General features: G+C 48.8%; 4 protein-coding genes across 4 annotated transcripts; 3 read left to right on the plus strand and 1 right to left on the minus strand.

Moving 5' to 3' along the window:
- Positions 1–878: 878 nt before the first annotated feature.
- On the minus strand, positions 879–3,718 carry FIESC28_02209 (uncharacterized protein; the record flags this gene model as incomplete). Its single annotated transcript, XM_031156359.1, has 3 exons — positions 879–2,381; positions 2,594–3,436; positions 3,488–3,718. 3 exons carry the CDS (start codon positions 3,716–3,718, stop codon positions 879–881), a joined length of 2,577 nt encoding a protein of 858 aa, XP_031019530.1.
- Positions 3,719–7,511: 3,793 nt separating this feature from the next.
- FIESC28_02210 (uncharacterized protein) lies at positions 7,512–8,198 on the plus strand (the record flags this gene model as incomplete). Its single annotated transcript, XM_031156360.1, has 7 exons — positions 7,512–7,572; positions 7,632–7,654; positions 7,719–7,752; positions 7,814–7,848; positions 7,904–7,930; positions 7,984–8,053; positions 8,134–8,198. The coding sequence occupies 7 exons, from the start codon at positions 7,512–7,514 to the stop codon at positions 8,196–8,198; spliced, it is 315 nt and encodes a 104-aa protein (XP_031019531.1).
- Positions 8,199–17,586: 9,388 nt separating this feature from the next.
- On the plus strand, positions 17,587–19,715 carry FIESC28_02211 (uncharacterized protein; the record flags this gene model as incomplete). The annotated part of the gene is made up of 3 exons (XM_031156361.1): positions 17,587–17,760; positions 17,854–18,152; positions 18,206–19,715. 3 exons carry the CDS (start codon positions 17,587–17,589, stop codon positions 19,713–19,715), a joined length of 1,983 nt encoding a protein of 660 aa, XP_031019532.1.
- A 1,008-nt stretch (positions 19,716–20,723) lies between these two features.
- Positions 20,724–21,530, plus strand: FIESC28_02212 (uncharacterized protein; the record flags this gene model as incomplete). The annotated part of the gene is made up of 1 exon (XM_031156362.1): positions 20,724–21,530. The coding sequence occupies one exon, from the start codon at positions 20,724–20,726 to the stop codon at positions 21,528–21,530; it is 807 nt and encodes a 268-aa protein (XP_031019533.1).
- Between the last annotated feature and the right edge of the window lie 9 nt (positions 21,531–21,539).

A 21,539-nucleotide genomic window follows, 5' to 3' on the forward strand; every position in this document is an offset into this window, starting at 1 on the left:
TGTTGAAAGGAATTCAAGACGTGGAATGGTGGGATAGATGTATGCATCTGAAGAAAGGAGTGTTTAGGCACTGGAACGAAGAATCTCAAGGAGAAATCTAATAAACATCTATAAATCCAAGACTGGGGAGTATATCATAGATAGTCTGCGGATCCCAGGGCTGGAGGCGCCCCTCGTCAATTCTACCTACTACTCAAACGATCAAGATCAAACCATCCATGATCTATCCACCAAAGAGGGTACGTACGGTAATGGGATGGCATGGGGGTGGGAAGGGCGCCGCCTCGTCCCCATCCATCTCCAACACCCAAGACTAACACCAGAGCTCCAGCCAGCGGGGAACAGACTGACCTTGCCCGGAGGGATGTCTATGTCGGTAGTAGTGGCGGCCAATTGTGAGTGCTTGCAGAAGCCACCAGCACATGGCAGCTTTGAGCTCTGATCGAGGGCGTTAGGGTGCAAGGGAGTGTCAGGGCGGGGCCGCGACGACTATCGCCAATCATCAGGGGACTTGCGGAGGGAGGGGCGTGTATCGAGGGATCTCAGAGACATCTTCAGAACGAACGGCGCAAGGTACGGAAAGGTATGTATTCAAGATTAGAATCAGACATTAAGAGGATCCGCAGATTCCCCTGCCAGGGCAATGCATTCTTTGATGAACCTCTAGCCCAGATCGAAGCCACTCCGAATAAGCGTTGCGGGTAATGCATACCATCCGTTTTGCAGTGACCATGACCCTTGCCAAGGGAGAACGGCGTAGTAGAGCTGTCAAGACTGAGGCCAACTGTGCAGAATCAGGCACAGGCACAGGAACGCTCAGCCTTGTTGAAACCCTCAATCCATAGTAAATAGTATCTCTATAGTTTTCTCCTTCATACTCAAACGTCCATCTCCTCGTTTTCATTGCCAATATTGACCCGAGTCCTTCCCTTGCCAGTCAATTGCTGAAGGGCCATCTTGTTGACTTGTCCTCCAACCTTCTTCTGCATCTTCTCAATCTCCTCCTCGGCATCAACTGCCTCTGCCTCAGCAAAGTCCAAGACAAGCTTGCGACCGAGCAAGTGGGTGTCCCTCAACGAGTTTAGTGCGTTCTCGGCTTCCCGGGGGGTGACAAAGTCTGCGAATGCAAAACCCCGAGGCGTATAATCAGCCTTCTTGGGAAGGCGTACCGATCTAAGCTGGCCATAGGTAGAAAAGAGGGACCTGATATCCTTCTTAGTAACCTGGAAAGGCAAGTTCTTAATGATGATCTTGGTACGCTGCCCTGCAGCCTTTCTAGCCTTGTCCTCACGACGTCTCTCCTCGGCTGCGTCATGACCCTTGTGTGAGGCCTTGACAGCGAGTGTATGATCGTCAAGAACATGACCGTCCATGACCTTGAGTGCAGCCTGGGCTTGGCTCTTGGTCCGGAACTCCACAAAACCGAAGCCCATGCTAAGTGTCTGCCCTGGTTTCTTTGGGTCCATCTTAGTCTTGACCCTGGCCGATACGAATCCGTCGAGGGCCTTGAAAGTTTCTGCAAGCCGAGACGTAGAAGTGGAAAAGTTTAAATTTCGCACAAACAGTGATGTTGTTTCCAACTCTTCCTCCGGCTTATCACCGCGTGACAGCAAGTCGTTCACACTAAGGTTTTGGACCGTCTGAGCCGATCGATCTTTTAGCGACACGGCTTGCTCCAGTTGGTCGCCGCCTCTGAAGATGTCACTTGGCGCCTTTTCCAAAAAGAGAACACTATCACCAATCCGGCGATACGCCAGGTTCCCAAAAGCAGCTTTGGCGTGGTTTGGTTGAGAGAACTGGACAATAGCAATTGTCCCGCTTGGGGGCATCAAAACTCTAAGCACAGGCCCAGACTCTTCAAAAAGCTTACGGAGTTCGTCGATCGTGGTCCCATAGGGAAAGTTCTTGACCAAGATAGCAGTATCGCCCCGCTTCTTTGATTTGAAAGCCTCCAGGTCCACCCCATTAGCCGTGAAATAGGCTTTGGTCTCTTGAATGACGCTCGTCTCCGCGATAGCTTGCTTGACACCAGCATCAGCTGAGGTAGGGTCAAGGAGTTCTGATTTTGAAACACCAAGACGGTTGGCAACTGATGCGTTGACGGCATCCTGGCTCATATACAGCGCATTCCAGTTAAAGGTACTTGTGGATGCGTTTTGTTTCTTGCGGATCATGTTTTGTTTCTTGAGAGGGAGTTTGGAGAGGGCAAACTCATCCAAAGCTGTGTCTCGCTTCGCACTCGCAGGAATGATGTGAAGAATACGCCCCTGAAACGTCGCCCCGTCCATGGCTTGGAATGCTTCAACCGCTCCCGAAGGCTCAGTAAACAAGATCAGGGCGAACCCCTTGCTGGTACCTGACTTGCTGGCCGGCAGATGAACCTAATATCCAACAGTTGTTAGTCGATGTATAGACTAGTAAAATCCTCAAGAAATGCAGTGAAATTGGCAACAATTCAGCTAATCGAAGCATCTACTAAAATATTCGTCTCAAGGTTCTCATCATATACCGTAGTATAAGCTGTCCCTATCTGAGGTTCATCACGTTGCGGGGTTTTGGATAGACAAGAAATAAAAATGCGTTTGAAACGTACCTCTTCAACTGTTCCGAACTGCTCAAAGACCTCCCGAAGGTCATCTTCGGTGGCGCTGTAGGGCAAATTTCGGACAAAAAGTCGCGACGTTCGGCGGATCGCCTCAAGTGAGTCGTCCTTTGCCGGCTCACCCCCCGTTGCCTCGGCCGCGGACTCATCCATCTCCACGTCATCCGCAGCAGGCGGGTCGTCTGGAGTGATTTCCATTGCATCGCCTCCCCGTGCATGATCAGTCTCAGTTATCGAAGACCCTTGCACAGGCGTTCGTTCCAGATCATCGGGATCAACGAGGTCGAGCAGTCGGTTTGTACGTGAGCGAAGCCAATCGTCATCTTCCGCAACGACCTCCTTCTGTTGCTCCACAGCAGGTGTTGTCGCATCTGCAGACTCCACCGGTTCGTCACCTGCAGGAACTTTATCCTGCATGTCAGAAACCTCCTTTGCTTCTTTCAGCTGCGAAGGCAAAGTCTCAGAGATAAGCGGCTTCGCTGGAGGTTCGATTCTGCGCTGCTTCTCCTTCCGAGCAGGGATTTGCTCGTACTCATCGTCGCTCTCTTCTTCAGGAACGGCGGTAGCAGCGACAGCAGCGACTCCATCACCGAGACCACCACGGACACCATCGTCCATGGCTCCCTCCCTACCTTCCTTCATTACGTGAAGGAATTCGCGTAGCTTGGGGTCGGCAGCAGCAGCAGCTTGGGGCTCATCTCGCTTGCGCTTCCTCAAGGTAGAGTCAGAGTCTTTCTCAGCCGATTGTTCCTTGCCCTTGATCGTGGTGGATGACTGTGATGCAGGTTTGGAATGCGCGGCGCTCTGGTGTCTGTTGAGGGCGGGGTCTGAGATCTAACATTCCATCAGTATTCGAAGTCAAGACATTGTTGAGGAGTCACTCACAGGTCTAGCTGTCTCTACGGCGATTTTGGACATACGAATGTAAGACCTGTTGAAGTATTTGACTGCCTTGGAGGCATCTTCGGGTGTCTTGTAGCCCACATAACCAATGCGTCGCTGGGGAATCAGCTTGACATCGGTAATCTCGCGACCCTGGGCGGAGAAGTGTTTCCGAAAGTCAGCCTCTGAGATGCTGGGAGGCAAGCCCTTGATGAAAATTCTTGAGGAAGCCATTGCGAGGTTGGTAGTTGTTTTGTTTGTTGATTATCTCCCGATTATTTGGCGAGTAGTTCACCGGGGGAGTTTGACGCGTGAAGTCATTTTTCAAGAACGTGAGCTCTTTAAGAAGGGAGAAGAAAGAAAAAAAAAAGTTCTCTACCACACTCTTATTGTCCGAGGTTGGGACCCGAAGTAGGCCCGTGCATCCGGAATTTCTAACAGTTCCAACCCCACTATTCGGCTTCTAGGATGCTTCAGATGCTTCTAAGCAGACGTTTTTCTTCACCGCCCACAGTTAAGAGATGGGAGAAATTCCAGAGATCAAGTCAAACGCCACAATAACATTGAACGTTGATGAAAGCAGTTGATTATGGTTTATGAGGGTCTATATGTATCTCGTCATGCCATTTCTGTTGTTTTTCCATCACAATGTGCTCTTCAATGCTGTGATATAGGTAATGGTAGCTGGCAGAATTCTGCCACTTTGAAGTTTTCCTCTACAGCTACGCTTCAATATGGTGAATACATATGATGGATATCAGCGATCACAGACATATATACGTTTGTGATGATCAATAAATACATACATCAAGCATCAACATCCTCGTTGCCACCTTGGTCGCACACAGTCAAGAATGCTGGCGGTGGGAATGACTTTGCCTCCAAGACTCACCTCCCACTCAAGACCTGCATACTGAATACCAAAGGGGTTCTGTTGGAATCAAGTGGCTGGTAGCTCTCGTGATGTTTCTCTGGAGTTTGCATCTCCGGTTGATCTCTCGTCTGCTATCTTGTTCTTCTTCAACACTTGTCCTTTGAATGCACAAAGCCGCTCGGAGCTTGCACTCGTTATTCGACAATACTGAATATCTTCAATCTATCCTCGTATCAGTCTTTTCCTCGTGCCATAGAACCCAGTTTTGAGCATAGGACATCCTACAACAACGGGAATGGAGATGGATTCCTGGTGGTTAATATGCGTACAAGTCCAAAGGAGCGGCGTTATGCATTTGCTAGATGCCGCTCACAGCTCCCATAGCAAGAAATGGAATCCAAGACAACCAGAATCTACATGTCTTATCGCTGCATATTCTGTTCCTTCTAACCTGGAGCTTCATTTTCTCTCTTTTTCCCTATCCTCAAAGAGATGCTTCATACCAGAATTATCGTTTGCAGCAATCATTAACTGAAAGCAACATCAAGAGATCTTCAAAACACCGGCTTTTCGTCCTGGTCTCCCAGCAACTCAAGAATTAACTTTCTATCATCAAGCGGTGAGTCGAAATCTAGAAAGATTCTGAAAGTTTAATGCCCATATAACTCTGAATTTGGCACTCCGACATTCCTGGCCACTCACCTTCTCTACCACTATCGCTGCAACAATGTCCAATTCTTCAGTAACATAGACATGAAATAAAGATGAAAAAATTCTAGAAAATTGTATCGAGTCTACTGAGTTATTCAGTGCTTTCTTTTTTGATGATTGATCTTCTAGAGGGGTGCTGAAAAATGCATTCTTGATGTGCATTCTGGCACATGTAAGATGCACACTCCACACCATGAAGCCTTGGAATGACTGTTGAGGGAATGCGGATGCAAGCCATATTCTCTGGAGAATTCTTGCCAAACCTTTTGGAGGGCCATCTGACTTTCTGTATGCTCAAGCGGTCAGGATAGATAAGTATAAGAAGTCCACTCACTCCGCTACTCGACTTCATTTGGTTCATACGTTATTCAGGACTGAAGACATATACGACCTGGATTTACGTCCACATTTGCTTGACCAGATCACGACTACTCTTGTGCCGGCTAAGAATACCCAGTATGACTTGGAGCTGGATCACCAACTGGGTAGACAACGACACCCGGATATCTCTCTCCCGGAACTCATCGATAACTTCATCCAACTATAGTTTCTCGCAAAACAAACCCGGACACTCAGCACAGATTCAGTACGCCTAAGATTTCCCGTGGAAATTTTTATTGTAAGAGCTTGGGAGTCGGTCTGATATGGTACATGGCTGTCGTGAGTCATTGGACGATACTTCGTACATGATTCATGAGCAAGAGATATATCACACTGCCATATGGGTCCGGAGACACAACACCAAACGAGAAAAGACTTTCCAATCGATACGCACATCATCGGATCTGGTTAGCAGTCCCCATATGGTTGCTCAAGCAATGAGCATGAGTGTTCAGCTGAATGCGCGTGAAGTCCTTCACTGGCAGACAATCGACTGCATCATGATGCAAAACCTGTGTAAGAATAAACTTTGAAGGCTTCTCACAGGCTTGACAAGTTTGTTTCATCGCCATCATGAACAAATGATATCGATAGGTGGTAAGTGGTAAGTGAACGTAGTAGTTTCACGATGTCGTTATTACATCTGAACTGAAGCTATACCAAATGCGATATTCTTATGGACTCATGACGCCGCCAAAAACTTTATTCAAGCCTCTGTTACTACCTTTACTGCTATTTTCTGACATAACGCGGACGCATTCGTCCGTGTCCTGTGTTAGTCTCTTGCGTTTTGGGATCCTTCTTACTGTTTTCGGCGAAGACTGCTGGATCTCTCTCTGATAGGTTTCTGACATGTCAACTCGCATTTATCATGATCCTTCTCTCCTTGTATCATTCATCTTTATACTTTGCTGCAACACTTTAGCTTTTGAGTTCACTTGCGAGATCGTTGATCTTCATGGGGTGGGTATAGATGCCAAGATCTCATCGTTCTTTCCTGAAGTCCATGGGGTGTATTCAAGTAGCACTTCTTTCCCGTTCACTCTTTGGCGGTAATTTATAGTTTCTCTCTTATTCGCCTGTTGAGTTTTCGTGCCTTAGTGTTGCAACGCTCGAGTTATAGTTGGCCTAGACGCAGCTTGAGTCTGGATGCAACACTTCAGCCTGTATCTTGATATACCCATGACATTGAACTTGGGTAGTAGCTATAAGAAAGATCATAATGGAGTCTAGCCACAACACGTACGGTTTAACCCGTAGCATTCTATAGAATATGTTCCAGCAGAGGTTCGTGCGTGTTTCTTTCTTTCCTACACATCCAAGCATTTGCATAATTACACAATATGACGGCTTTTGTGATTCACAATTGAAATAGAAAGCCAAAAACTCTTAAAGAGCTGCAAGCTCCAAATAGCCTCTATCATTCATATTCAAGCTACCCATACTAGCACTTATCTTCAATTATCACGCCGTCCACCGGCAACTATTACAGAGTTCGATGGTATAGGGTAGCTTGAGCATCGACAGTGGAGCCGCTAGTGCAGGTACGTACCGTTGCTCGGATGGCACCTGCCGCTCCCCCAGGCGTTGTCACAGCGAACACACACCCCCAGTCAAGCCCAGGGCAGCTCCTACCTGACGAGGCTACAGCTTGGTGACCAAAGGAAGAAACAGACCAATCAGTGCTTGCAACAAATACGCGACCTGCACTTAGCACTTCCATTACTCCACAAGGCTTTAGCATTTGCGCGTTTCATCAACAGCAAAGCTACAAACAAACCACCCGTTATCTTAATACCTACTTTTTGCTTTACTTTTAACTTCACTGCACTAATCGCTTGACAACACTGGCGCCTCTTACTTGCCGCTTATCGCGTACGTACGCCCCCAGATCCTGCTAGCAGATCGTCCCGTGGCCCCCGATAATTCACTATAAGGGGGGCGCGCATTAAGGGACAAGGCGCCTTCGACCGCCAGCCTCACGACGTCAAGATAAACTAACACAAGTTTGCCAGTCGCATTTGTTTCCCAAACCGAACACTTTCATCAATCTTAATCAAAATGGCCGACGCTCAGGCTCCTCCTAAGGCAGAGTCTCCCGTTCCCCGGGAGAAGCTTGAGGGTAAGCAACACCCCCTCGAACTCGAATATCGAAACAACGTCATGCTGATATCCAGCCAGCCCAGATCAAGTCCGCCGACATGGTGAGATAACCCGACATGCATACCGAATACACCGGACACGATCGCTAACGATGGAACAACCAAGACCGAGGACATGCAGCAGGAGAGTATCGAAGTTGGTATGGAAATCAAGGACAGCGCTGCGCCGGCGCAAAGGGAGCAAGGCTGACATGATAACAGCACAGGAGGCCATGGCTAAGTACACCATTGAGAAGGTTCGCCGTCAAGCGCTACATCTTTATTGCCATTCGAGCTAACACCTCATGACAGGACATCGCACAGTACATCAAGCGAACCGTTCGTACACACCAAGCTCTGTCGCATCATGCACTTGTACTTACACCATCCAGTTCGACGATCGAAAGGGACCTACCTGGCATTGTATTGTTGGTCGTAACTTCGGTAGTTTCGTTACTCACGGTTCGTCAAACTCAACTTGCGGAGGGGAGACCCGATTCCGTAGCCTGGGGCTCGGGAAGCTTGACTGACACCTGCCACAGAGACCAAGCACTTCATCTACTTCTACCTTGGCCACTGCGCAATTTTACTGTTCAAAACGCAATAGGCATGGGAGAAATGGCTCACCGGTGGGGGCCTTTGGAAGAGCTTGCTGTAGCGAAAGAGGACAGTATGGTTGGACAACAAGAAAGAAAGGCAATGGCAATGGGGCATCATCATCGACATCGCTATTACGCCGTTCACCCTCCCCTACTGTGCTCGCCTCGATGTACGATACGGACAGCCGTGGAGCTTGCGACTGTACTAGGTTTATGATCAATAACGAGGGGCGCTCGCCCAGTTTTTCCAAATCCCGCTGTTCCTGGTCCAGACGGGTGTTGAAAGTTTGTTGCTAGGGGTGGCTGATCTACCACGATCTGCTTGCCAGGTTGTGCCTGATGCAAGGCTGTTGAAGGTTAGCTCCCGATCTGGGGATCTGAGCCTGATTTGCCCAGATTGTTCCCGAGACATGATCACCAGGGTATCTTTGGTATGTTGGTTACGTCGTGGTTACCTTTTGGCGACTTTTGATCGGAATCCTTTGACGTTTGCTGTTGTTGAAAAGTGACAGAGTTACGAGTTACTGACATGTCCATGACCGTGACCACGATCACGACCATCGCCGATCACCATATTTTCTCAGCACCGTGAACATCTCGACCATCGGCCGACTTGGGTTTATACTATGATCAACAGCCTCGCGTCGATCCACCTCTGATTAGTTCACATGGTGTAAGGAGCTATCACCTTTCTGAGTCGAAACCCGGCCCCAGACGAGTTACCCGACGGTCTAGAGGTGCTTCAGTCCGAGTACAGAGTAGCTGCCGGCAGCACACCCGTTCACCTTGGAGGGCAGCTGGAGCCTTTGGGTCGGGACGAAGTCAAATGCCTCGTCCGCCTTGCCGACTCGGTCCTTGTAAAATAGTCACTACGGTACTCTGACTAACCTATCCATCAACCAAGTCAACTATCCCGAGAGATCAGACCAAGAAGCTAAACTACGGCAAGGTAGGCTAAAGACATTTTCGGAACGGAGGCGGGGCTTCCATCTCCATAATCAACGCCTCTCGTGGGGGTGGGCGACTAACACGGATAGAGAGGGGGTACACCACACTACAATACAGGCACAAGGCACAGGAACAAAGAAAACGATTTGCATTCTCAATTTGAATTTGAGCCTTTTATCCTTCGGTAGCAAAACTCTAACAAGAGCTAACCTTGACAGAGAGAAGAGAAACTAATTCAGTTAGCATGACGGGTAAAAAGTCGAGATGTGATAGCCGAGATCATAGTGATGTCTTTTCTATCCGAGACACCCATTAAACATTGAAGACTTGAAGAAAAACTCTATTCGTAGGGGTATCATTGTATGATGTTATCTTTGCATGATCATCAGGCACTGGAGAAAGAATGAACTGAGGAATTTGATCATCGTCTTGCTTTAAATCTTTGTCTTTAAGTTGACTTCACTTTCACTTTAAATGGTGCGGGCCGCTGCCGTTGTCCAATGACACGGACCAAGAGATGTATGAGTTTGACGGAAAGGGATTTGTCGATGTAATGGTTGGCACCATTATATCATGAGCCAAGATCAAGCCTTTGAGCCAAGTGACCGAGACCATTTCGGCCCACGTACCCACCTGCTTGATTGGGTTGTCATACTGGTCTGGAAGGGAGTTGGTATAAGCAGAAGATGGACAATCGGATCTAGATGAGTGTAGTGATTGGGTTTGAATATTCACATTCCTTGTAGCTGACTGCTTCTCTTCATCATGATATCCAACACGGGCTGCTTATGAATCTGCTGAGTGTTCATGTACGGTTGAACCGGATGGTACTGTAGGCAAGATGCTGCAACCACATAGACGTGCATGGCATGGCATGAGTGCAGTAGCATTGGGATGATAGGTGCATGTCGACAGTTCCACCGGCCCCGATTAGACCGAACGAGCCGAGCCTATGCCGTTCGGTTGAGAGACTCAGTGTTGTTTCACGCTGTATTACCTTGAGGGATAAACATGATTATGACGGTTATCGTGACAGTTTCTATGTGTGACTATCTATACAGTGTCTGATAAAGTGGCAATTCGATGTCATTGAGGAAAGTTAGATCTGTAAGATGTTGATAGAACTCGAGACCACTCTCGTCTCAAACAGCAAGGTTAATTGAGCTACCCTAGAGTATCCCCTTCAACGACCTTAGTGAGATCAGAACACTTGAGTACCAATTATTGATACTGACGGCTATAGTAATTAACGAGCAATGATATTATGAACCGGACTATCATTTGATTCTAAATATAGCGAAGATGTTGATTAATGTGAATGCTATGGTATCGCGTCTCTGTTAACCTTGTAGGCTTCAGCAACACAAAGCGAAGATTGACAACTGCCGCATAACTCCTTATTTCCACAATCATTTCCCCAGTACGGCACTCAAAAGATGCTAGCCATCCCAAACTACCCATAATTCATCCTGTCCAAGGCACAAACTGCCTGTGCAGTGTTGGTAGATCAGAGCATTGAGGACCAAGCGGCTCGAGCTCACTCATCAGAAACATAGTAAACTGATGGTCTATGCAAGCGATGATCTTGCGTAGGTTAGGAAGAGAAGCAAGTTTGTGATACTCAGAGTGACATCAAGGTTCTGCAGAATCGGAGTTCTTGACAAGTGAGTGTTACGCGTGGAGAGACATCGGGGTACACTCGAGTATAGTTGCAGGTCCGATGATCCTGGTTCATCAGGAAGAGGGAGAGTAGCTATATGAATAAGGAATGAGCCGTGCAGGAACTGCGGCTCGATATTAGGAGAGGTATTTGGCGGTTCCCTTTCTAATCTTGATGACACTGATACTATGCTCGAATACCCTCTGTCTCTCCCATTCGTCGCCTTCAGCATTCAAGTCTATGTCAGTAGTAAATAGCTGGATTGAACATGTTCTGAAACTAGAATAACAAGAATTGAGTCATTTACCGGTAGATTTTACCCAAAGTGATAAGGGAACCTTGGCAGTATCCGATATGTCTAACATCCTCCCGCGATATCGAGTATTATCGGATAAGAACATCCCATCTCGAAACACTCAAAACACACACGTCAATATCTTGGATCCCTAATCAGGGGTTGAGAGGTATATTCGAATTTGTCCTAATAATCCTAGAGGCCCAAGACGAAAAGTGCACATATGCCACAAGTGACAGAAGGGATACTGTACAGTCTGACGAGGCAAATAAGCGCCCATTTCTGCCCAGTCTTTGAGTGCGTGCAATACAAAACGTCAGAAGACAGGAGTCAGTAAGTAACAGGGATCATGTCACCCTTGTCATTTCTGGATGGAAATCGAATAGTAGTAGTACAGCAGAGCGGGTCTGCTATTCCCTGCCGAATCCCTATCCTAGATTTCCCACCTGAATCACTCGCCGAACGGGCAAATCCCTTTTTTTTGTTTGTTTTGATTCCCCAATTTTGGTTATTGTCACGACTAGACTATCCTAAATGTTACAGATGTTTCCCTGTAATGTCGGTAGTAGAGAGAGTCAAGTCCCTTTCTTCTGAAACTAAACATCAAACAGTCATGATAACTGGTCACGAGCCAAGGGGCCTGGCGTCAAGATTCTGAGACAGTTACAGGCCTTCTTTCTGCCAGTAGCCAGGGACTGAAAACAAAAGTGCAGTGCAAAACGTCAGCGCAAGCCTCAATGCACACGAACGGCCGTGGCGCATGCAGACAATTGTCACCACAAACGCAAGGGTCCACTGATTTAACGTTACTCTGTAGAGTATCTCTTTGCGATGTCTTGTTCCTTTGGGGGATTTTTGTCATACGAATAACATCATCCTGCTCCAGCACTGGACAGTAAAGCCAAGACAATCCGCTAATTATACAGTAGCGGTCTGTTGAGAAACCTCGGAAACCAGACCAGGACCCATTCTCTGGGCCATGTTGTACATACATACACAAACCAGTGCCTGACTATACTCTTAAATCCTCGAGGCGAGACGGAGAGAGGAGTCTGGAGCCATGCCAGCGTGACCTGATTTTCTCTGTTTTCCACAGCGCTAGGAACCTGACCATTACCGAGCCTCCAACACATAGTACATAATAGTAGTATGGAGGTTAAGACATGACCCTTTGACGGTGAGAGCGACATGTATACGAGGAACAATAGACAGCGAATAGAGGCCAGGCCGGGTCGGGAGGCTGGCGGTCTGCTCGAAGACACACAGAAAGAAAAAAAAAGAGGCGGCGCATAAAGTGACAGGATAGACCGAGTTTCACCAATTGGGATACAATCCTTCTAAAAAAGGCATCGTATTTCTCTTTCGCCAAGCGCGATTAAAAAGCCTCTTTCTCTTTCTCTAGAGAACAGGGCAGAGGAGAGCAAGACTCAGAGCGAGATATGACTGAAGTACGAAAGTGATGTCAGCGATCATGCTGCTGTGCTGCGTGCTGTATGTACTGTAACTCAAGTGAGGCGGCGCATCCAAAAGGTACCTTTACCTTAGTCAGTGCTGTACTGTTACTGTACTGTACATTTGATCCTTGTCGCACAACGCAGCGATTATCCATGTCGACAAGGGTCTTTCCGCTTGATGCCCCGGGAGGAGGATCCTTGTCGAATCCAGCTACTGCTGCTAGGCACGAGGCACGTTGGCAAGCTATGAGCTGTAGAAGTCTTTTGTCTCTGAGAAGTCGTATCCAACTGTGCCTGTGACTGACTGTGACTGTAACTGTTGCTTAGGTTGGCGGGTTTGTCAGAATCAGTGCATATTGTCAATTAGGTACAGAGAGAAGCTGCCTGTATCTAACAAAGTCAACTAGACCGCTCGGATAAAGGTGAGACTTGCAGTACGACAGAATTCATCTCAAGAAACAAAAAGTGACAGAAGCGATGAGGGGTAGTTGAGTAATAAAGACGTTGAGAAAGCAAAATCAACCGTTTTTACTTCTAGAGGTAATAAAGCCAAAGCTTAAAATAAATCTAAAAATACTCAAACTTTGAAAGAGAGTTCAGACAGAGACTCTCTCTAGACTCTGAAGCTGGGCTCTGACCACACTCTTTCATGACTGTAACAATGAGCCAAAGACAGTAGACAATGACCCAATTCTTTCAAGATCAAAGCTATTCATCATTATTAATGAATGACATGAGAGGGAGAATTATCGGCTTTGTGGAGTGAGAGAGAGAGAGGAAGAGAGGCCGGCGTTGCGGGGGCGGGGCAATGAGTCGATGTAGATATGCAGCTTCACACTTAGTCGATCCTGCAGTCATGTCATTCAACCGACCCGGATCATATCGGAGAGAAGGAAGGATAAATGCGTTCTTTTTGTCTTTTCTGCTTCTCGGTCTGACTATTGGACTAGATCTTCGGTTCTTTCGGTGGAATAGATTCCTTCCTTTCCGCTCTCCCCCCGCATTACGGGACGGAGGAGCGGGTGTTCCCTTGGATCATCAATGACTACGGCTAAGAACGGTCCAGATTATTAATGATGAATAGAGTCAGTATCTTAGAATCAATATGCAAATAATCAATCGAGAGAGATGTGGTTATTAGTTCTAGATGAGTACCTGATTTGTCAGGTCTCGAGTAGCAGAGAGATCAAGGCGTCAGAACACAGTGATGAGATCGCAATGACAATTAATATACGAATACAGAGTACTAAAGTTTCCAACTACTGCAGACAATATACGAGAGTCAGACCCGGTAATAAAAGCAATTAATGTCCTTAACCAACTGTCTATATAATTCAATCTCCCCAGCTTAATATCCCCTAATAATACATCCTGCAAATCATTATTATTCGCATCTCCCCCAAGTTTCAGTTGACATCTCTAACAGTCCTGCATAATCTACTGTATTCAGAGCTATGCACTCATTTCCCTTCTCCTCGTGAACAATTTGGACCCTGATCCACCCAAGAACGATCGGCAATCAATCACGTCCAGAACCAGACCAAAGTCATCTGCAAGGTCCCGACCACACGCCAGCCCAGTCCAAGTCCAGTCGCGAAAGGTAGGGTAGCAGCAGGTGATTGGCGATACAAGTTCTTTTTTTCGCACAGCCTTGGACGAGCCTCGATGAATCAATTGTCCATATTGCGAATCATAAATCGACAGACTCAAAGGTTCGCAAACGTCAGCCTGTGACGCTGACATGGGCGGAAAATAGATGAGCTCAGCCTTTTTCTACTGTGTTGTACCATGGGAAACGGGAAGCCCGACATGCAATCTGTAAGCCACATACGACCATCGATGGTCTCACCGGGGTTCATTTATTCCATGCATAAAGCCCTGGACAGGCAGGCTTTCGCCTATTCTACAGTACAGTATCCGTATACGCTACTGTACTCAACCGAATCGAATCTCATCAACGCCAGAGATTCAATAATGAGACAAGAAAGGTCCCTGGAACATGCCCTTCCGCATCTCTTCCAATCAGCCTATTCCTAAGCGCCTCGGACAAAAGTCGTGGTGGTCGCATGCTGGGTGCCGTTCTGAGCTGACGACAGACCAGACCAGATCACGGGGGTACCGCCGAGACGAGACGAATGGGTTCTCTAAGACATGTCATGAACGCATCTGGTCTGTCTCCGTCTCTGTTTCTGCCTCTGACTCGGCCAATCTGCCTTCCAGTACAGGGTATCTTTCAACGCGACGCACTCTGTCTGTACCACCAACGAGAATATCTTCGTATCGAATGCCAGAATTGATCTGAACCAAGGTCTGCATCATCGTAATCAAAAGTAAAACCAATGCATGGGTACGAGAACGTAGAGGTCATTCGGCACGGGTAGACTAAACAGGTCCAGTCGGTCGTCACCAATCACCAGATCCCCCAACTGCTCGGTCGCCATGTGGCAGCGTGCAGCATCACTGTGCTGGTGCTGTACCCTACTCTGTCTGTACCTCGCATCACTCCCATCGACGAAGCGAAGGCGCTCGACCTTAGCCTCATCTTGCTCAATTGGTAAGAAACAGGGTTCTTGAAAGGTCCCCCTCCTTGGGGTCTCTCAAATCCCCTTCATAATCAGGCAGGCACACCGACGACGAACCCTCAGAGAAGCGTCGAGATTGCACATCTGCTTAACAATCTGAATTATCCACCTGCTCAATCTTCGACTCACTGGAAATAGAGTCACAGCTCCACTGTAAACAGTCAAGAAGGCCTAAACGGTCATGGACCCGTTGCCGGCTTATTGGAAGTGCGCCGACAAGGGGGTCGCTGCGGATGGGTATGGGGGTTTGAGCTCGCGCTATTGTTATTGCAGGCATATAGCAAAAGAATATGAAATTGGGCATAGCGTAGACCAAGTTGATTTTGGTAATTCAACAGTCAAGATATTCATTTCAAGGGAGGAAACTTGATAAATAACGAACAAAGGGGTTCATTTCAAGCCTTGAATGAACAAAGTTTGCTTGGTCTGAAACCAAAGGAGATTCTCTTTCAAGCTCATGGTTGTTTCAGCGAGCGTTGTTCCAGCCCTTTGATCTCAGACCGAATGAGTCCTCAACTGCCCGGCCAGCCCTTTCAGGAATGACTCGAATGAGACTCAACCAGAACAGAGCAGAACGAGAACATGAACAGCTCAGATCAGACAGGAGTGCACGAATAGCAAACACCAGCATCCCATCCACGGCTCGGCCACGGCCACGACCCCCCGGCCGGATGACAGATCCGTCACGACCTCCATTCCGAGCCCTTGATGTCTCTCGCCATGGGTCAACCAGAATGGGTCTTTCTTGTTCGCTAGGCCTGGTAGCTCAACCTGCCCGCTGGATCCAGCCCGTCATGTCCCGTTCCCTGGGCTGACGACCTGACAACCAATTGAGACGTGAAAACAACAATGATGCGACAATCCGGAGAGCGTTTCTGTCTCGTCTTTCCACTGTCTCTCCGCTTCTCAGCTTCACATTGATAGATATCCCTCCATCCATATCAAAATGGCTCAGAAGAACAAGCAGAAACCTTGATCTAAAGACCGGCGAACGGGACGGGAGGAACCCTTTGGCTTTCCATTTCTGGGACGAGTTTACTCGACTAGCCCAACGCCTTGCATGCATCCACCACATCACTCCGTCCCTGTGGGCCTCTTGTGCTACTCGGCCCGCTCTTCGCTGTCGATGTTGCTCGAAAGTACTGAGTCGTACCTCGGAGTTGTTCCAGGGCATCTTTCAGCTCTATACAGTGGATCTGATTTGAGGAGTGATACTTTTCGTATACTTTTGATGGAACCTTGACCGGTCAACTCTTCCACATGCACCACCAGGCGCACCATCAGGCACGCCACCGAAGCCACGGCCCCAGTGGACGCTAGCGAAGCTGAAGATGTTTGAGTACAGAGGATGAACATGTAACTCAGTAGAACAGCCTTAAGTCGGTCGCTGTAACGTCGCTCGATACAGTGGTCATCTGTCTCGTCGGCCCCTGATCTGCGTCGCCCCTAGCGGATGCTCATCACTGAGACCACTGTAGAGCTCTGAGTAGTCATCAAGTACTGTCACCCCGGACTAAGGCCCGTAGCGTACCGTGCGAACTACTTGGCGCACGAGAGCAGGAAATCGTCTCCCTGGTTGAGCGAAGGTGCTGTCGATGAGTGTTCTGCGCTGCCAGACCCAAATTTAGAGTGTTGAAGCATACTGTGCGGTACAATGCTGAGCTGTCTGGTCTGGCAGTGCTCCAGCTGTCCACTGCCCACTGTCCACCTCAGTGCTGGTGACCGTGCTAGGGGCATTGGGGCGCCTCCTTCCTCCCCGGTCAACTTCCCTGTTTGGCCGCACCCACTCCCGCCCGTCAGGTAAGGTAAGGTAGAGTAAAGGTAAGGAAGGAAGGTACCTCCCCCATGTTCCTTCCGCACGCAGTACCTTGGTACACCCTCGTCTCCCGTGCTTCCATTGTCGCTTCCTTTCCTGGGCTCGCCGCTGCTCTCATTCCCTCATCGTTCTCCGCCCTCCAACTTTCTCTTCCAACTTGTTTTTTGCTTCTCGACGAGAGTTGCAAATCACAAAGGGTGCTGGAGCTTCTTTGTGTTATTGCGGGTGGTAATCATTGTTACTGCCAGTAATAGACTCCCGAGCGCTCGCCCATTCATTCATCTTTGTCCTCCTTAATCGGAGTGAGAGGGCCCCCATTCTTGCGTTGCGTTGCGTTACGACTTTGGCTTTGGCTTTCGTACGCCCAACTCATCAAAACAGCGGCCTCACTCTCGGCTCACCTTGTTGGATGACAATGTGACAACGCTTCTCACTACCTCTCATTAGACTTTCCTCACCGGCGAATCTTTTTCTCCTCCACAAAACGCCCTCTCTTTACGTTCAACTCTCATACTTCAATCCACGAATTCAATCGACTAAACGTCACGCTTCCACCCTGCTCCTGCATTGATCGACACAACAAATCAACTCCGCGACATTTCCCACCCCACGACCTACCAAGGCTCGTGATAACCTCCATTATGAACTCGCTCAAGGTCCCCGAGAGCGGGATCCAACTGGAGGGCTCGAATGGCAAGGATGCCAGTCTACCTTCTCAGGCCTTTGCCCTCACCCTGAGCGATGTCCTTATTGAGGACATGATCAAGTGCGTGCAGAATGGCGACGGCATTCAACTCTCGCTTGGAGCCAACCCCGTAAGTCTAACAATCTGAAAGCCGTCTATCACTGTGAATCGAGGATCGCGGGTTGGGCTCGTGTTTTCAGTTGCTAACCTTTCTCGCACCCAGACCTTCCTTTACGGTTCCAAAACACACACCATTGCTCCTCCTACCGACTCGAATCCCTACGACCTTTACCTCACACGCCCTTTCGAATCGACTCGAACGGCCGAAAAGATTCCTCACACTGGCACTCTCTTTGAAAAGCCCAGGGGTGCTTCTTCGAAGAAGTCGCAGGCTAGCAAGGCCGACACCACCGCTGATGCAAAGACCGCAAAGTCCAGCAAGAGCGCTGCGTCCTCAGGATTGGATTCTGACATTGAGACTCTTCAAAATGGACTTGCGGCTCATGCTGCTTCTAAGGAGAAGTCGGTCTCACTTGCCTTTGGTTTTGGAATACTCGTACTGACATTTGTTGAAGGGCACGCGTGGTTGATAGATTACCAGCGAAGAAAGGCGCGATCAAGACCAAGTCCACCAAACCGCTTAGCTCGGCTCCACGATCGATCCCTCAATCTCCAGGTCAGGTGTCACTAGGCTCTGCCACACCGAACCCAACATCGCAACCCCAGGACCGAGCCAAAGGAGACCGCGCCATGTTGGTGCACGAGCTTGCTGTGCAGGATCGCTCATTTGACTACTTGACCAAGAAGTGGGAGGGCAGTCAGGAAGATATGGAACCCACACTACGAAAGGTTGCCGATTACCTCGACGACAGCAAGAGATGGTCACTGAAGAAACGAACATGGAGAGACCTTGATGTTTGGAATTACGATTATGATACCCAAGAACTACGACAGAAGGCGATCGACAATGCCGTTCGACAATATGACAAGCAGAGAATTACCATTGCCGAACCAGAGTGGGACAGACTACTGCCCAAGGAGGAGCGAGGAACAGGGAAATGTTTGAGTCGAGTGCAGGCCAACCTCACCAAGATCAGCACTCCATCGATCAACGTGGAAATGGCGGATGGTGGTTCTACACCCCGAGATAATGGGGATGTTTTGGATGTCAGCCGGCCAAAGGCTGGCGGAGAGGCCATGTCCAGGTCTACCTCGAATCCTCTCTCCAACAAGCCTAAAAAGCCTACAGCTCAGGAGGCCCAGGTTAAGCGTCTTTTGGGCAAATCCAAATCCAAGACAACGGCAGCGGCTGTGTCTAAGCCTGCATCAAAAGCCACGTCCACTAAGGCGTCGCCTACCAAGCAACGACCTGCCCCTGCAACTAAGGCGAACGGAGGAAGGGTCCTATCGGCGGCAATCATTTCCAACTCGGACAGTTCAGAGGATGAATCTGCTCCTATGATTCAGTCCAAGCCAAAGCCAGCCCCTAAGCCGGCAGCTAAGGCGAAGGATACGGTTGTGGCCAAACCACGACCTACGATCAGGGAGCCAGTGAAGCAGCAGATCACGGCGAAACGACCTCGCGAAGATGACGATTCAAGCTCCAGCTCTGGAACACCCTTGTCGAAGCGCATCAAGCCCAAACAACCGCTTGCTGGCCCTCGACTGAAGCATCGACCCTCTGATGCAAGCCAGAACTCTCGAGGAACTATCACTTCGACTTCGATGAAGAGCAAGAACACGTCACCGACAAAGTCGTCGCCTTTGGCATCATCGCCACCCACCAACGCTTCGGATCTTGAGAACGACGCACCAGCTGCACCGGTTGTAAAGAAGCGAAGAGTAGAGGCTTCGAGCAAACCGACCGCATCGAAGCGACCAGCCACGGCAATCTTTTCAGACGATCTCGTGCAGAAAGCAACTGCGTTCAAGGCTTACTACCAAAAGTACGAAGCCTTGCACAATGAGATTTCGGCCCTGGACAGGCCCTCGTCCAAAAGGCTGGACCACCTCCATGAGATGAGGAACCGACTCCAAACGATGAAGAATGAGATCTACAGTGAATGCCCTCCCGAGAGGAGCTAAAAGGCAGCAATAATACGACAGGCCCGGATAGGCCGAGGGGATTGACATTCAACGGCGTACAGCATCACGACCGGACAAATTTTACAGTTCTATTTGCATTGGGAAAACAGGAATTGCATGAATAAGAGCTAGCCGGACAGGAACAAAGCTCTCTTTTGATATTTGCATAGTTATTTGATACCACATGACAAGACAAGCCAAGCCAAGGCAGGCAGTTAGATTTAGGCAAAAGCCAAACAATACACAAAGCGTTGAAATTGAATTGAAATGAAATGAAATGAGGGAGCACAGAGTGACAAATGTTAGGTATCTAGAGTGAAGTGATGGATGGACTGCTCAGTTGTCGGTCAAGTTTCATAGAGTGCCGTATATGGGAAGATGGGTTCCTGCAATGACGTGAGGTGCATGTGATTAGAGTGCGTGATTTACCTAGGATTTACCAGATTGGGCGTCAAAGGGGACGGTCTAATGCTTGGTGGGCCGAATGAACGGGTGAGCTGAATCAGGACCCTCCCGTCTCCTCTGATAAAGAAGGTTAGCAAATATTCCCGCCGTACAGTAGCGGCTGGCTGATCTTCTGCGTGAATGTGTCAAAAGTGGTGCCTCCACTGTCAAGCAAATGTGGTTCATTGTGAACTTTGATGTGCAACGTCAGTATATGCAGTTTGAATAATACTTACCCACTGGTGGTAGAACCGTACTTTGTTAGTCTTTATACCTGTTTCTGCACGCAGCCGTAGGTGAAAGAAGTTTGAAGAGAAAATAACAGCGTGGTGACATGTCCTACATTTCTAGCTACCTAGATTGCTGCATGTAGAAGACAAAGAGTTGAATCTGCAGAATTCACCTGCATCCAGAGAATATCCTCAGCAAACATAGTCATGGAGACTTATAAATATCTCGTAGAATTGCAATATATTCCCAACTTCAACCTCACCTTCACCCCAGTCTCTACCCAGTAACAGTCGAACCAGCAAGTCTATCATCAACAAGTCGCCATCGTCAACAATGGCTTCCAGACGTTCACCGTTCCCAGATGTCGCAGAGGCTCCTGGGCTTTACTATGGAGACCAAGGATATCTCTACTCAGTTCCCCAGACCCAGTTCCGAACTATGTCTACTGCACCTATGCAGCTGGCTGAAGATCGACATGGTCAGATCTATCCTGCCCCAGTTGCCCCAGCAGCTTCAACCTACATCATTTCCACCTGCTGCCGCAACGGTCACAGCCGCCGACGTCGTGCCTCACGCTACTTCAGAACCTACGACAGCGATGCCTCAACTGAGAGCTACGTATCGTATGAGGAGCCCCAGCCAGCTCGACAGGAAGTAGATCGTCTTCCACCTCGAATCGCTCTCAAACAACTCTCGGATTACCTCTACCACACTGTCATCTTCTACGAAACCCAGCTCGTCAACTTCGCCCGCGAGCACCAGCGCAGCGGCCACGATAGTTCCAATGAAGCCCTTCGTCAATGGCTCTGGAACGACTGGGTGAACCGCCGCGACAGCGCCACACGCGATGGCTTCACGTCTACCAAGACCAGCGTCACGCAGATGCTCCACCAGGTGGAGTTGTCGATTGCGACGCCCTGGCTGGAGGATACGGAGCTTGTGGCACGATTTGACTTCAGCATCAAGACTCTCAAGGCCATGTGCGGCGAGATTGTCAGATTGGCTGGGAAAGCGGCGACTGATTGGCGGGCTTGTCGCTTTCTGGTTGTTGAGTTGAAGAATGCTCGAGACTATGCTTGTCCTACTGGGCCTATTCAGCGTCCTTTGTTCGTTGGATGGGATAAGGAGCAGGTTCTGTGAATACTACAA

The sequence above is a fragment of the Fusarium coffeatum genome, assembly GCF_003316985.1.
Source record: "Fusarium coffeatum strain FIESC_28 chromosome Unknown BRIP53273_contig_49, whole genome shotgun sequence".
Taxonomy (NCBI): Eukaryota; Fungi; Ascomycota; class Sordariomycetes; order Hypocreales; family Nectriaceae; genus Fusarium; species Fusarium coffeatum.